Source organism: Phocoena phocoena, chromosome 20 (assembly GCF_963924675.1).
Source record: "Phocoena phocoena chromosome 20, mPhoPho1.1, whole genome shotgun sequence".
NCBI lineage: Eukaryota > Metazoa > Chordata > Mammalia > Artiodactyla > Phocoenidae > Phocoena > Phocoena phocoena.
The window spans coordinates 6,641,203-6,654,583 of record NC_089238.1 but is presented as its reverse complement, the minus strand read 5'-3'; the positions used below and the strand labels follow the sequence as shown (position 1 = coordinate 6,654,583).

The window sequence follows — 13,381 nt, the reverse complement described above, 5'->3', positions numbered from 1 at the left end:
TAAATAAATTTATTTATTTTTGGTTACATTGGGTCTTCGTTGCTGCGCAGGCTTTCTCTAGTTGCGGCGAGTGGAGGCTACTCTTCCTTGCCGTGCGCGGGCTTCTCATTGCGGTGGCTTCTCTTGTTGCAGAGCTTGGGCTCTAGGCGCGTGGGCTGCAGTAGTTGTGGCACGCGGGCTCAGTAGTTGTGGCTCGCGGGCTCTAGAACGCAGGCTCAGTAGTTGTTGCGCACGGGCTCCGCGGCATGTGTGATCTTCCCAGACCAGGGCTCGAACCCATGTTCCCTGCATTGGCAGGCGGATTCTTAACCACTGCACCACCAAGGAAGTCCCAAGGGGTCTTCTTTAAAGGCGTTTCTATGTAGTAGGGATGCTCAACAAAATAGCGTGCTCATAAAAGTTAATGAAAAATGTGTTACAGCACAAAGAAGGGAGAAAAACTGGGTAGGGCGGGACTGAAAGGGCTGATGTGAGGAAGGTTTCTCAGGGGAGGGGTCTTGAATAAGGCTTTGAGGGATGTGTAGGAGAGCGCCAGGAAGAGAAAAAGGAAAAATGCTATCTTTATTTATATATCTGGCCAAAATTTAAAGCTGTATGATATACTTACCTTGAGGGAGTGGGGAAACTAACATTCTCTTACCGTGCAAGTGGGGATGGGAATGGCTCAGGCTTGAAATAAATCAGTCAGTGACTATTTTCTGAGAACCTACCACGTTCCAGGAAGTGCTCTAGGCGCTGGAGATATAGTGGTGACAGACACAAAGGACCTGCCTTCAGGGAGTCAGAGCAGGCAGTAAATAGGGGACCTATAATAGGAAATTACGGTAAGTGCTATGAAGTAAACAGGGAAGTGGCTGAGATAGGAATGAAAAGGTGATCAGGCAATATAATTATTTGAGAAGATAATTGTGAAATAAAACCATATAAATCTCAAGTAAATTGTAGGGAAATATTAATGTATAGCAGGTGGAGCTTGCCTTACCTGTAGATTTCTTCTTCCTAGTGTTTGTGAGGTTGAGTTGGGGTTTTCTCTTACTTGCCACTGAAGGCATCCTGAAGTACTAGGATAAACAAGATGAATGCCTTGTTTTGGTCCTTTTGGCTACTTGAGCTAGTAAACTGTCTTTCTTGTTTGAACTCTTTTAAGTTTTCTGTTATTTGAAACCTAAAACATCTTTTGTAATATAGCTTATTATTCTCATTTAAAATATGAAGAAACTGGATCAGACAGCAAGGCAATGGCAAAGGCAAGATTCAAAATTAGGTTCTCTTAGACTAAGAATTCAATTATTCTACGTCAGTATGTTAGTACAGGAGGGGTGAATCTTCGAGAAGGGAGTGGACCAAGTGTGCTGAGAAATTTACATATATGGTGGAATATATTAGGATGGGTGATTTAAAGATGCTACACTGCTGGCTTTGAGGATGAAGGGGCCACAAGCCAAGGAATGCAGGTGGCCTCTAGGAACTGAAATTTTATACCATAAGCCATAAAAATGCAGAAGGAATGAACATTTACTTGTTAAAAAATCGTAACAGTACTAGAATAAAATATAGAACTTTCTTCATAATCCTGGTGGGGGGGTGAGGCAGGTTTTTCTTAGTGTGAAGCTGGTCCAAGAACTATAAAAGAAAATACAGATAGAGTTGAATACCTAAAAAGTTTAAAATTCTGTATAGAAAAATATACCATAAACAAAACTGGAAGAGAAATAATAAACTGGCAGAAAATATTAGTAATGTATATACCAAAGAGTTAGTATATGCAATACATAGACTTGCTCCTATAAATCAATACAAAAAGGCAGCCCAATTAAAAATGGGCAAAATATACAAATAAGCAATTTGAAGAAGGCAAAACATCAATAAAGGCATAAGAAGATCATTAATCTCCCTACCAATAGGACATTTTTACTTATTAGGTGAGAAACGTTAAAAATAATAAAAGACTAATACCGAGTATTTGTGAAGGAAGTGGAGGAAAGAAATAGGCACTCATGTACACTTTCAGGAGTTTTGTAAGTTGGGTCATCCTTTTTTGGAGGATTATTTAGCAATAACTATCAAAATTTTAAACATGGACATTCTATGATCCCACAAGCTTACTTCTAGGAATTCATCTTATGGAGATAATTTGCACAAGTGTCAAATAATATATGTCCAATGATGGAAAAGAAAATAAAACAACCCAAATGCTCATTAATAGAATTTGGTTAAATAAATTCAAGAAACTCTATCATGAACTATTATGCAGCTGTTAAAAGTGGCAAATGATGATACATATATATATACATATATACATGTGTATATATTTTTGTACAATATGTACTATATATATATTTTGGATTGATTGTCATGGGAAAATATTAATATTATATCAAGTGAAAAAAGTCACTTAAAATCACGTCTGTGATTATGCCATATAAATTTTATGTACATATATATTTCATACCAACAGAAAGGGAGAAACAACAGAAAACAGTCTAGAATCTTTGGAATGAAGATTTATAGAGAGCCATAGTGTTCTTCATTTTTGTGTTGTTTGAATTATTCACAATAAACGAGTATTTCATCAACCATGAAGGAAGTCACAGAAGAAATACCTGAGCAAAGACTTTTAAACATGGTAACTACCAGTGATGATGTTGGTGAGATGCAGTCCCATCCACTGCCAATCAGATGCAGAAATTTCAGGAAGCCATTAACTATGTGCACGGGGTCATTAAAATGTTCTCTCTTTGACACCACAGACTCCCTGCCAGGATTTTACTTGGGAGCTGGTAGGGTGCTTAGCCTAAGACTTCAGTAGAAGGGATGTTTATAAAAGTCAAAAACTGGAAGCAACCAAATTATCCAACAGGGGACTGGCTACTACTAAACACAAAATATGCAAAGCCCCCAAACATCAGGTTGTTAAAGATTATCTAATGACGTGGGTATTTAATGATATCGGTAAATCATATTTAATGATAGGGGCCTATGATATAAAGTTAAGTAAACACAGAAGTATGCTAAACTGTATATTAACTATGTCCCAGATTTATTAAAGCGTTATAATACTGTGATTAAGTTTTAAAAATAGCAGAAGTATACCAAAATGTTAACAGTTATCTCTGGGTAGCACTGGCCTTTGCGTAAAATCTTCCGGATTTCTTGGATCTTGTAAATTTTTTATAAAAAGCATGTATTGGTTTTTATAATAAGATAATAAACATTAATTTAAGAAGGAAATGTTATATGTGAAATGTGTTCAATACCAATAGAAGTTCAGTGCATAGCTCCTGGAGCTTGACTACTTGAACTTGAGTTCAGGCTCCATGACCTCATAGCTGTGGGGCTTTGTCTACATCATCAGCATGCCTCGGTGTCCTCATCTGTGAAATGGGTAATACAGCCCTGAACATATGTGGTTGTTTGAAGAATGAAAGGAGTTCACACGTACCAAGGACTTAGCACAAAATTGGCACACAGTAAGTTACTGAAATCACTAGCCATTTTATGTGTTTGACATGGGAAAACATTATATGATTGATGTTCAGTGTTGGTTATAATGTAACAGAACTGTAGTCCTCACTTCCTAGCTTGCTCCAGGTAGATTAGGTCCAGCCCCTTTAGAAAGCAATTTAACAATATGTTCCAGGAACCAAGAAAATGGTTAGAGTCTTGATTCTGTTATTCCCATCCTGGGAATTTGACTTAGAGAAATAATCCCCCCAAAAGGAGAGAGGGGGGCTTCCCTGGTGGCGCAGTGGTTGAGAGTCCGCCTGCTGATGCAGGGGACACGGGTTCGTGCCCCGGTCTGGGAAGATCCCACATGCCGCGGAGCGGCTGGGCCCGTGAGCCATGGCCGCTGAGCCTGCGTGTCCGGAGCCTGTCCTCCGCAACGGGAGAGGCCACAACAGTGAGAGGCCCGCGTAACGCATAAAAAAAAAAAAAAAAAAAAAAAAAAAAAAGGAGAGAGGAAGTTAGCATGGAAATGCTCATTATTACATGATTCATAATTGGGAAAATTGGTGAATAACCTGTGTCAATCTGCGGCTTAGAGCAAAGTCTAAATGGGGGCATGGATTTATAGATTATTCTATGCCCACCAATGAAACATCATTAGCCCTAATAATGATGAGGATGGAGTTTACGTGGTGACAAAGGACAATGTCATGGTATAATGAGGGCAAAACAGAGAAGCCAAAATTGTTTCTGATTACAATTAAATAAAGTAACACTTATTTTAAAATGATATTCAGAAGGAAAGATGAAAAAAAATCAAAACAACCTGACTTCTGAGGATGGCCAAGTTGTAGGTGAGTATATAGCTTTTTGTTTTATGATCCAAAATTTTCAACATTAAAAAATATGGATATGGAATACAGAGTGAAACGAAACCATAAAGACATACACCCAAAAATGACTAGTGGGTCTCTCTGGCCTGTGGGATTATGGGGAATTGGTATTTTAGTTCATACTTCTCTACACTTTTCAAATTATCCTTTAAAATAAGCTTATCTTATTCTACTTTAAAATTTTTCCTGTTATAAAAGTGTATGTATTATTTTTATAATAGAAAATACTATGTTTCAAAAATATGAGAGAAGGGCTTCCCTGGTGGCGCAGTGGTTGAGAGTCCGCCTGCCGATGCAGGGGACACGGGTTTGTGCCCCGGTCCAGGAGGATCCCACATGCCGCGGAGCGGCTGGGCCCGTGAGCCATGGCCGCTGAGCCTGCGCGTCCGGAGCCTGTGCTCTGCAACGGGAGAGGCCACAACAGTGAGAGGCCCGCGTACAGCAAAAAAAAAAATATATATATATATATATGAGAGAATAAAAACCTCCTTTTGAGCATGACTAAAATCAGAAAATGATGTCTAACAGGGCAATTACTTTGTAAAGCACAATTCCTGGAAGTGGAAAAGACAGAAACAATAGGACATAAGAAATGGCTGGAAATATGTGAAACATATTCCATGTTTAAGCCAACTGCAGATTTTTCAGTGAAATTTGTAGCTTAAAGTTTTAAAGGAAACTAAAATCGCCTGGCATTTATCTTTAGTTACATATATTTGTGACTTTTACTCTAACAGATGAATCTTTCCAGCTGTGTTTGTTTTTTCTTGAATTTCCAGGCTCCAATTTAACACATGATGAATAAATTTTAAAAGCTCAGAGAGACCTTATTAAAGATCCCAGATGAAGTTGCATCCTGTGTAGACCACCCCATACCTACCACCATCCAGGGACGTTGTAGGGTTCAGAAATGGGGGGGAAGATTAGATTTTAGGGGGGAGCCCTTTAAATGATCAGAAGCTGTCTCTGCTGGTGATAAACAGTGCCATCCTCCTTCTAGGAGGCAAAAAAGGAACCAACTCTCTCAATATATAGTGTTATGGCTCCTCTCTGGGAAGAAGCTTCTACTGCTGATGAAGGCTGAACGGAACCCAGCAGAAGAATCACCAGTTTGTTTCATTCTCAGGCTCTCTAGTCAGCATGAGCTCTCTGATGATCACTAAGCTGCATGTTCCAAGCAAAGGCCTTCTCAAAATTACCGCAGACGTAGCCATCATGCACAGTGTGAAGTCTCTGATGTTCGGCCAGGTGTGAACCCCAGCTGAAATCCTCTCCGCGTTCTTTACATGCACAGCGCTTGCCACCCATATGAACTTTCTGGTGTTGAATGAGGTGTGAAATCTGGGCATAGGTTTTCCCACAGTTCTTACATTTGTAGGGCCTCTCCCCGGTATGAATCCTCTGATGCTGAATGAGGTGGATACTTTGATTGAAGGCTTTCCCGCATTCCTTACAGGTGTAGGGTTTCTCGCCGGTGTGAATCCTCTGATGTTGAGTTAGGGATGAGTTGTGACTGAATGTTTTCCCACACTCCTTACACTTATAGGGTTTCTCGCCTGTGTGGATCTTCTGATGCTCGATGAGATGGGCGCTCCGGCTGAAGGCTTTCCCACACTCACTGCACTCATAAGGTTTCTCTCCGGTGTGAGTCCTCTGGTGTTGGATGAGGTGGGAAATCTGGGTGTAGGCTCTCCCGCAAATTGTACACTCATAGGGCTTCTCCCCGGTGTGAATTCTCTGGTGGCGCATAAGTGAGGAGTTCTGGCTGAAGGTTTTCCCGCATTCGTTACACTTGTAGGGTTTCTCACCAGTGTGGATCGTCTGGTGTTGAGTAAAGGAGGAGGTGTGACTGAAAGCCTTTCCACACTCATTACATATATAGGGTTTCTCCCCCACGTGAACGCTCTGGTGCCTCATGAGGTGGGAGATCTGCGTGTAAGCCTTCCCGCACTCATGACACTCATAGGGCTTCTCACCAGTATGAATTCTCTGATGCTGAGTCAGGGATGAACTGTGGCTGAAGGCTTTGCCACACTCGGGGCACCCGTAAGGTTTCTCTCCAGTGTGGACTCGCTGGTGCTGGGTCAGTGACGAGCTGTGGCTGAAGGTTTTCCCACACTCGTTACACTTGTAGGGTTTCTCACCAGTGTGGATTGTCTGGTGCTGAGTCAGGGAGGAGGTGTGACAGAAAGCCTTGCCACACTCACTGCATTTGTAGGGCTTCTCCCCTGTGTGTATTTTCTGGTGGCGGGTGAGGTGGGACACCTGGGAGTAGAACTTCCCACACTGGTTGCATTTATAGGGTTTCTCCCCAGTATGGCATCGCTGGTGTTTGATAAGGGAGGAGCTCTGGGTGAAGGCTTTCCCACATTCCTTGCATTTGTAGGGTTTCTCTCCAGTGTGGATCCTCTGATGCTCAGTGAGCGATGAGCTCTGGGTAAAGGTCTTGCCGCATTCGTTGCAGGCGTAGGGCTTCTCTCCTGTGTGGATGATGTGGTGCTGGATGAAATATGAGCTGTTGCTGAATGCTTTCCCGCACTCGTTACACTTGTAGGGCTTCTCTCCAGTGTGAATTCTCTGGTGTAGGACATAATCCGAATGGTAGATGAAGGCTTTCCCACATTCCGTGCAGTTAAATGGTTTCCTTTGGTGTTTCAGGCTCTTTCTTGACCTGGTCCACTTCTGAGGATCCTCTCCCCCAGGCACTCTTTGCTTCCCAATGAAAGCTGAGGTCTGCCTGAAGTGTCTCAACTCGCCATGGGTGTTTTCCTCGGGAGTAGTAAACAACCATCTCAAACGCCTCTCCTGCTTTCCCTGGTCTTCCAGTTGACGGCCGCATGTCCAGGAGTCCCCCAACTTGGTGTCTCCAAGCACTGCCCTTAAAATGCCCTCTATCTTTCCCATTGGGGAAGCCACGTCTTTGGAAATACTCTTTTTTGGAAGTGTCTCCTGAGTAGTTTCAGAGTTTGTCTCCAAGTCTGAAAGAAATGGAAAATATGAACTTCATCTGTCCTAGGACAAAAGAAGCTGGTTATTTAGATCTGGCATTGTAATATTTTTTTTTTTTTTTTGGCTGTGCGGCTTGTGGGATCTTAGTTCCCCAACCAGGGATGGAACCCGTGTCCCCTGCAGTGGAAGTGCAGGGTCCTAACCACTGGACCGCCAGGGAATTCCCTGACATTGTAATCTTAAAAAGAAAGATTTCAAAGTTTATATTGCTAGTTCTAAAGGCATGAGGTAGATAGATTCATGTTGTGACAGGGAAGAATGGTCTCAGTATATTCTAAACATGCAAAAAAATGAGTTGCAAAGCAGTTTATATGCACAGTGGTTTCTTAGCCATATGTGTAATACATTTTCACAAATCGATAAGAAAAAGAGAAACAATCTAATGAAATAGTGAAGCAGGAATGTGAATAGACATTTTGCAGAAGGAAAACAAGTGGCTGATAAATATGTGAAAAAAATGCTCAACATCAGTAACAGTCTAAAAAGTCAAATTTCTCAGATGCCATTTGACACTTTTTATATTGGAAAATATTAAAAATATCCAAATGTTGGCAAACGAGCATGGTAGAAGCATTCTCACACTATGTTGGTGGACACGTGCAGGGAAAGAGTTAACACAGAAGGTCCACTTTACTCAGTTTTTATCTCTGTAACCATGGCAATGACCCTTAGCTAAGCTCTGAGAATTGAATTCCTGGTATTTTACATAATTACTGGTTAATGAACTTTTTCTGTGTGCTCAAGAGGATGGGTCAAAATGTACTAGGCTGTCAGCATTGTTTACTGTATAATTTGCTGGGATTTAAAAAAGAAAATCAATATTTTCTTGGCCACGTGGCATGTGCGATTTTAGCTCCCTGAGCAGGAATTGAACACACGCCCCTTGCATTGGAAGCGCGGAGTATTAACCAGTGGACTGCCCGAGAAGTCCCAGCATTGTTTCCTGTAAATGGAAGATTCATGATGCCCGTCTGGTGCCTGATTTGGGGTCTTCACCACGGCTGGTCATGTAGCAGGTATGTGCTAATGATATCAAGCATCTTTTCATATGCTTACTGATCATTTGTGTGTCTTTGAAGAAACGACTACTGAGATCTTTGGCCCATTTTTAACTGGATTATTTATCTTTTTATTGTTGAGCTGTAAGAAGGATCAGTCCCTTATCAGACATATAATTTACAAAATTTTTCTTGCTTTCTGTGGGTTGCCTTTTCATTTTCTTTATAGTGTCTTTTGAAGCACAAAAGTTTTAAATTTTGATGATGTTCGATTTATTTTTTCTTTTCTTGCTTGTTCCTTTGATGTCATATCTAAGAAACCATTGCCTAATCCAATGACAACAGGATTATTTTCAAAATCCCGCAGAGCATTTAGTTGCTATGTCTCTGTTTGGGGTGATCCCACAACCATCCACTAATCTGGTGATTTTTCTGGAAGGATTTACATGACTCAACAAGTTGTATGCACAGCTAAAATTTCTTACAGCAAAGTATGTAACAAATATGTGTGTAGGTGAAGGCTACAGAGATGATGTGAGGGCTTCCATGTCAGCCTCTCTCTGCAAGGGTCACTTGGATGTGCTTTTCTCTACTCATGTGAACTTCGGAGACACATGGTAGAGGTCTTCACCCAGGGAAATCCACTTGAGTCTTAGAGCCTAGAGTTCTCTAATTCAGTCCCCAAAAGAAATTCAGTGAAGTGGGTACTATCAGTGTCCCCAGTCAATGTCCCCACTTGACAGATAAGCACCAAGAGCTTAAGTCACTTACCCACAGTCACACGGCCTGACAGTGGCAGAGCTGGGATTTGAACTCAGAGAGTCTGGCTCCAGAGCCCACACTCTTAACTGCCACATGAACAAGTGCAGTAATAGCAGCTCAAGCAAGGAGCTGTGAAAGCACCGAGAAGGGGCAGGTCACTCAGCCTGGAAGTCAGGGAAGGCCTCCTGGAAGAGGTGACCTGTAGCCTTGAGGATCATGAAGGTGTCTGCCAGGCAGACAAAGCAGGGAAGGGTGTTCCAGGCAGAGGGAACAGCATGTGCACAAGCCCAAAGGTGGGAACACACATTCAAGTTCAGGGAGGAACAGGCACTTCAGGGAGTGAGGTCAGGGCGTGAGGTACCAACACCGGTGGATGGTGATGAGAGATGAGGCCAGAGACAGAGTAGGCTGGATCACACAGGGCCTTGAGTGCCAGGTGTGCGGCTAGGACTTTGTCTCAGGGGTAATGGGGAGACACATGAGGGCTATGAGCAGGGGAGGGACGGGATCTGGGGCTGTGTGTGAGAGGAACCAGAAGACTGGAGGCTGGGAGGCCAGGGAGGAGGCTGGGGTGAGGGTCCAGGTGAGGGTCGCTGAGGGCTGAGCCAGGGCTGTTGGCGGGGGGTGGGGTGGGGAATGGGGAAAGAGAGCGGGCAGGAGGGACAAGACTGGGGCCTGATGGGCTATGGTGAGTGAGGGGGTAGGAAGGGGTGAGTACTGGCCCCACAACAGGATGGACAAGTGATGGAAAAAAGGATGCTTCAATTCCCTCCTCTGATGAGGTCACGGGCCAGTAGGGGCAGAAATCTGGCCTCTTCCTGTCCCCCAACATGTCAGGCCAGATCCCACTTCTGGGTCTCTTACACAAGTGATTTCCAATAAATAATCATAACGATAACCAGTGTAGCCTCTTCTTTTCTTTTGGCCACGTTGCGTGGCTTGTGGGATCTTAGTTACCTGACCAGGGATTGAACCTGGGCCCACAGCAGTGAAAGCCCAGAGTCTGCCATGGACCTCCCCATCGTAGCCTATTCTGAGCAGGGGGTTCTGGGTGCCCTCTGTATGTATTAACTCACTCATTCTTCCCAACCCTAGGTGCTATTATTGACCCCATTTTGCAGATGAGGAAATTGAGGCACAGAGGAGCTAAATGACTTGCCTGAAGGTCACACAGCCAGGAAGCGGTGGAGCTAGGATTTGAACCCAGCACCCACAGTGATAGCCTGTATGGTACACTCCCTCACTCTCAAACGACCGTCACTGATCATGACAGATGGAGGGTAGGAAGACAGCTCGCATCTGCTGGACATCCTCACCCACCTGAACAGGTAACTCGCCAGGCTTCTCTCCTCTCCATCCTGGGCTCTTCCCCTCGCTCCAGACGGGAGATCACATCGGGTTTGGACCCAGGAAGCCCTTCCCCTGAAAAAAATTTTAGACTTGGCTATGGGTGTCGCACGCAGTCACAGGGAGGCCTCAGGGCTGGGCCCCAAGCCCTGGGTATGCAGGGGAGATGCATACATTGGACACCTAATGATTAGAATTAGATTAGATCTGCAAGACTCGTTTATTGAGTGCCTACTACATTCCAGAGAGAACCTGAGCCCTGACATCACTGTTTAAGGCTCCAGCTCTGTGTTCAAGTTGAGTGAAAAATACACATAGCATTTCAAGGACTTGATATGGAGAAAAAAGGAAACAATGTCACTAATAATTCATAGATTGATTATGATGTCAATCTATGCCTAAATGATCATATTTTGGCTAGGCTGGGTGCAACAAAACAGATTACTAAAATTCATCTCATCTGTTTCTTTTGACTTTTTCGGGCCTGCTGTCTTTGAGATCACTAATTCCTCTCTTCCTGCAGTGGGGGAATATTACGCCCCCAGGAACCTCAACATGGGGCCTGATTTGGAAAGAGGGGCTTTGCAGATGTAAATGGTTAAGATGGGGTCCTACTGGATTCGGGTAGGCCCTAAATCCAATGACTGGTGTCCTTATAAGAAGAGGAGAGACACACAGACACATTTGGAGGGAAAAAGGCCAGGTGAAGATGGAGGCAAAGATTGGGGTGATGCAGGTACAGGGCAAAGAATGCCAAGAATGCCACGAGTCTTCAGATGCTGGAGAAATCCAGGAAGGACTCTCCTCAGGAGTCTTCAGAAGGAGCCCGGCCCTGCCTGCACCTTGGTTTTGTGCTCCTGGCCTCCTGAACTGTGAGAGAATACATTTCTGCTGTTGTGAGTCCCCAGGTTTGTGACAATTTGGTACAGCCGCCCTAGGAAGCAAACATACTCCCTAATGATCATTCCTGTGAGCAAACATGCTGAAAAATTGCTCCCACCTTAAATGGAGAAGCAGGAGGAGGAAGAGAATGGAAGGGGGTAACACTGAGGAGGTGGGCAGGGGCCAGGTCACATAAGGGTATGAAGGAGTGGGTACAGGCCATGCCCAGGACTGGCCTGGTGACTGGATGGGCGGAAACTGTCCCTGAGATGGGGGAACCGGAGGAGGAGTGGGTCCAGGGGGATATGGGGAGCTCAGTGGGGACAGGGAGCATGGGATCTCCCCAGGGAGGTATTCTGCAGGCCACCAGCAGCACAGATTGAAGCTCGGAGGGGCAGACTGAGGGGACCTCATCTGTATGCACAGATTGTGCAGAAAGGGGTTTAACACAGCAGGCTGACTGCTCTCCTTGGCAAGGCCTGCTTGCAAGGTTGCCCTTGCTGGCATCTGGGAACCTGGGTTTCAGGAGGGTTCCAGAACTCTCTAACTGATAAGAGGGGCTCCCTGCGCCCGAACTGTTTGTTCAAAACAATGTGGTTTCTCTCCTGGGCATATATCCAGAGAAAACTCTAATTCAAAAAGATACGCGCATACCCTACTATGTATAAAATAGATAACTAATGAGAACCTATTGTTTAGCACAGGGAACTCTACCCAGTGCTCTGTGGTCACCTAAATGGGAAGGAAATCTAAAAAAGAGTAGATGTATGTATACGTATAACTGATTCACTTTGCTGTACAGCAGAAACGAACACAACATTGTAAAGCAACTATACTCCAATAAAAATAATAAAAAAAAAAAGGGCTTCCCTGGTGGCGCAGTGGTTGAGAGTCCACCTGCCGATGCAGGGGACACAGGTTCATGCCCCGGTCCAGGAAGATCCCACATGCTGCGGAGCAGCTAGGCCCGTAAGCCATGGCCACTGAGCCTGTGTGTCCGGAGCCTGTGCTCCGCAATAGGAGAGGCCACAACAGTGAGAGGCCCACGTACCGCAAAAAAAAAAGAAAAAAAAAAAAAAAGATGCACCTGTATGTGCATAGAAGCACTATTCACAATAGCCAAGACGTGGAAGCAACCTAAGTGTCCATCAATAGATGAATGGATAAAGAAGATGTGGTACATATATACAATGGAATACTACTCGGCCATAAAAAAGAATGAAATAATGCCATCTGCAGCAACATGGATGGACCTAGAGTTTTTCATACTAAGCGAAGTAAGCCAGAAAGAGAAAGACAAATACCATATGATACTTATATGTGGAATCTAAAATATGACACAAATCAACATATCTACGAAACAGAAACAGACTCACAGACACTGAGAACAGACTTGTGGTTGTCAAGGGGGAGGGGTGGGGGAGGGATGGATTGGGAGCTTGGGATTAGCAGAGGCGAACTATTATACATAGGATGGTTAAACAAGGTCCTACTGTATAGCACAGGGAAATATATTCAATAATATATTTGTATCCTGAGATAAATCATGATGGAAAAGAACATGAAAAAGAATACATATGTATGTATACCTGAGTTACTTTGCTGTACAGAAGAAATTAACACCACATTGTAAATCAACTATACTTCAATAAAATTTTTTAAAAAAAGAAGAGGGCAGGGGCACAGGCTGAAGATTTTGTGGGACAGGCAGAGGACTTGGGGCCCTCGGGGATGCTGGGACTCTGGGAGAAGCCAGCAGAGAGACAGAGAGATGGACAGGGGCCGCCCAGGAGGGTCCAGTGAGAGGTGCAGAGAGGACCCCCGTGAATGCCCACATTTAAGCAGCGGGTGGGCATGGAGGAGATGAGGGCTGAAGGGGGCATCCTGCCTCTTCCTGGGAGGGCAGGGGGCAGGGCCTCACCCAGCGATAGAAGGTTCTGGTAGTTCTCCAGCATCACATCCCGATACAGCTCCCTCTGGCCAGGCCCCAGCTGGCCCCACTCCTCCAGGGTGAAGTCCACAGCCACGTCTTTGAAGGTCACC

The 13,381-nt window shown here is 44.2% G+C and overlaps 1 protein-coding gene across 1 annotated transcript; it reads right to left on the bottom strand.

The window, feature by feature from the left end:
• Positions 1 to 5,462: 5,462 nt before the first annotated feature.
• Positions 5,463 to 13,293, bottom strand: LOC136140182 (zinc finger protein 420-like). The gene is given in 5 exon segments (XM_065898264.1): positions 5,463 to 5,564; positions 5,649 to 7,077; positions 9,269 to 9,335; positions 10,430 to 10,525; positions 13,260 to 13,293. Coding segments are annotated over 5 exon segments (1,728 nt in total).
• Positions 13,294 to 13,381: the final 88 nt, after the last annotated feature.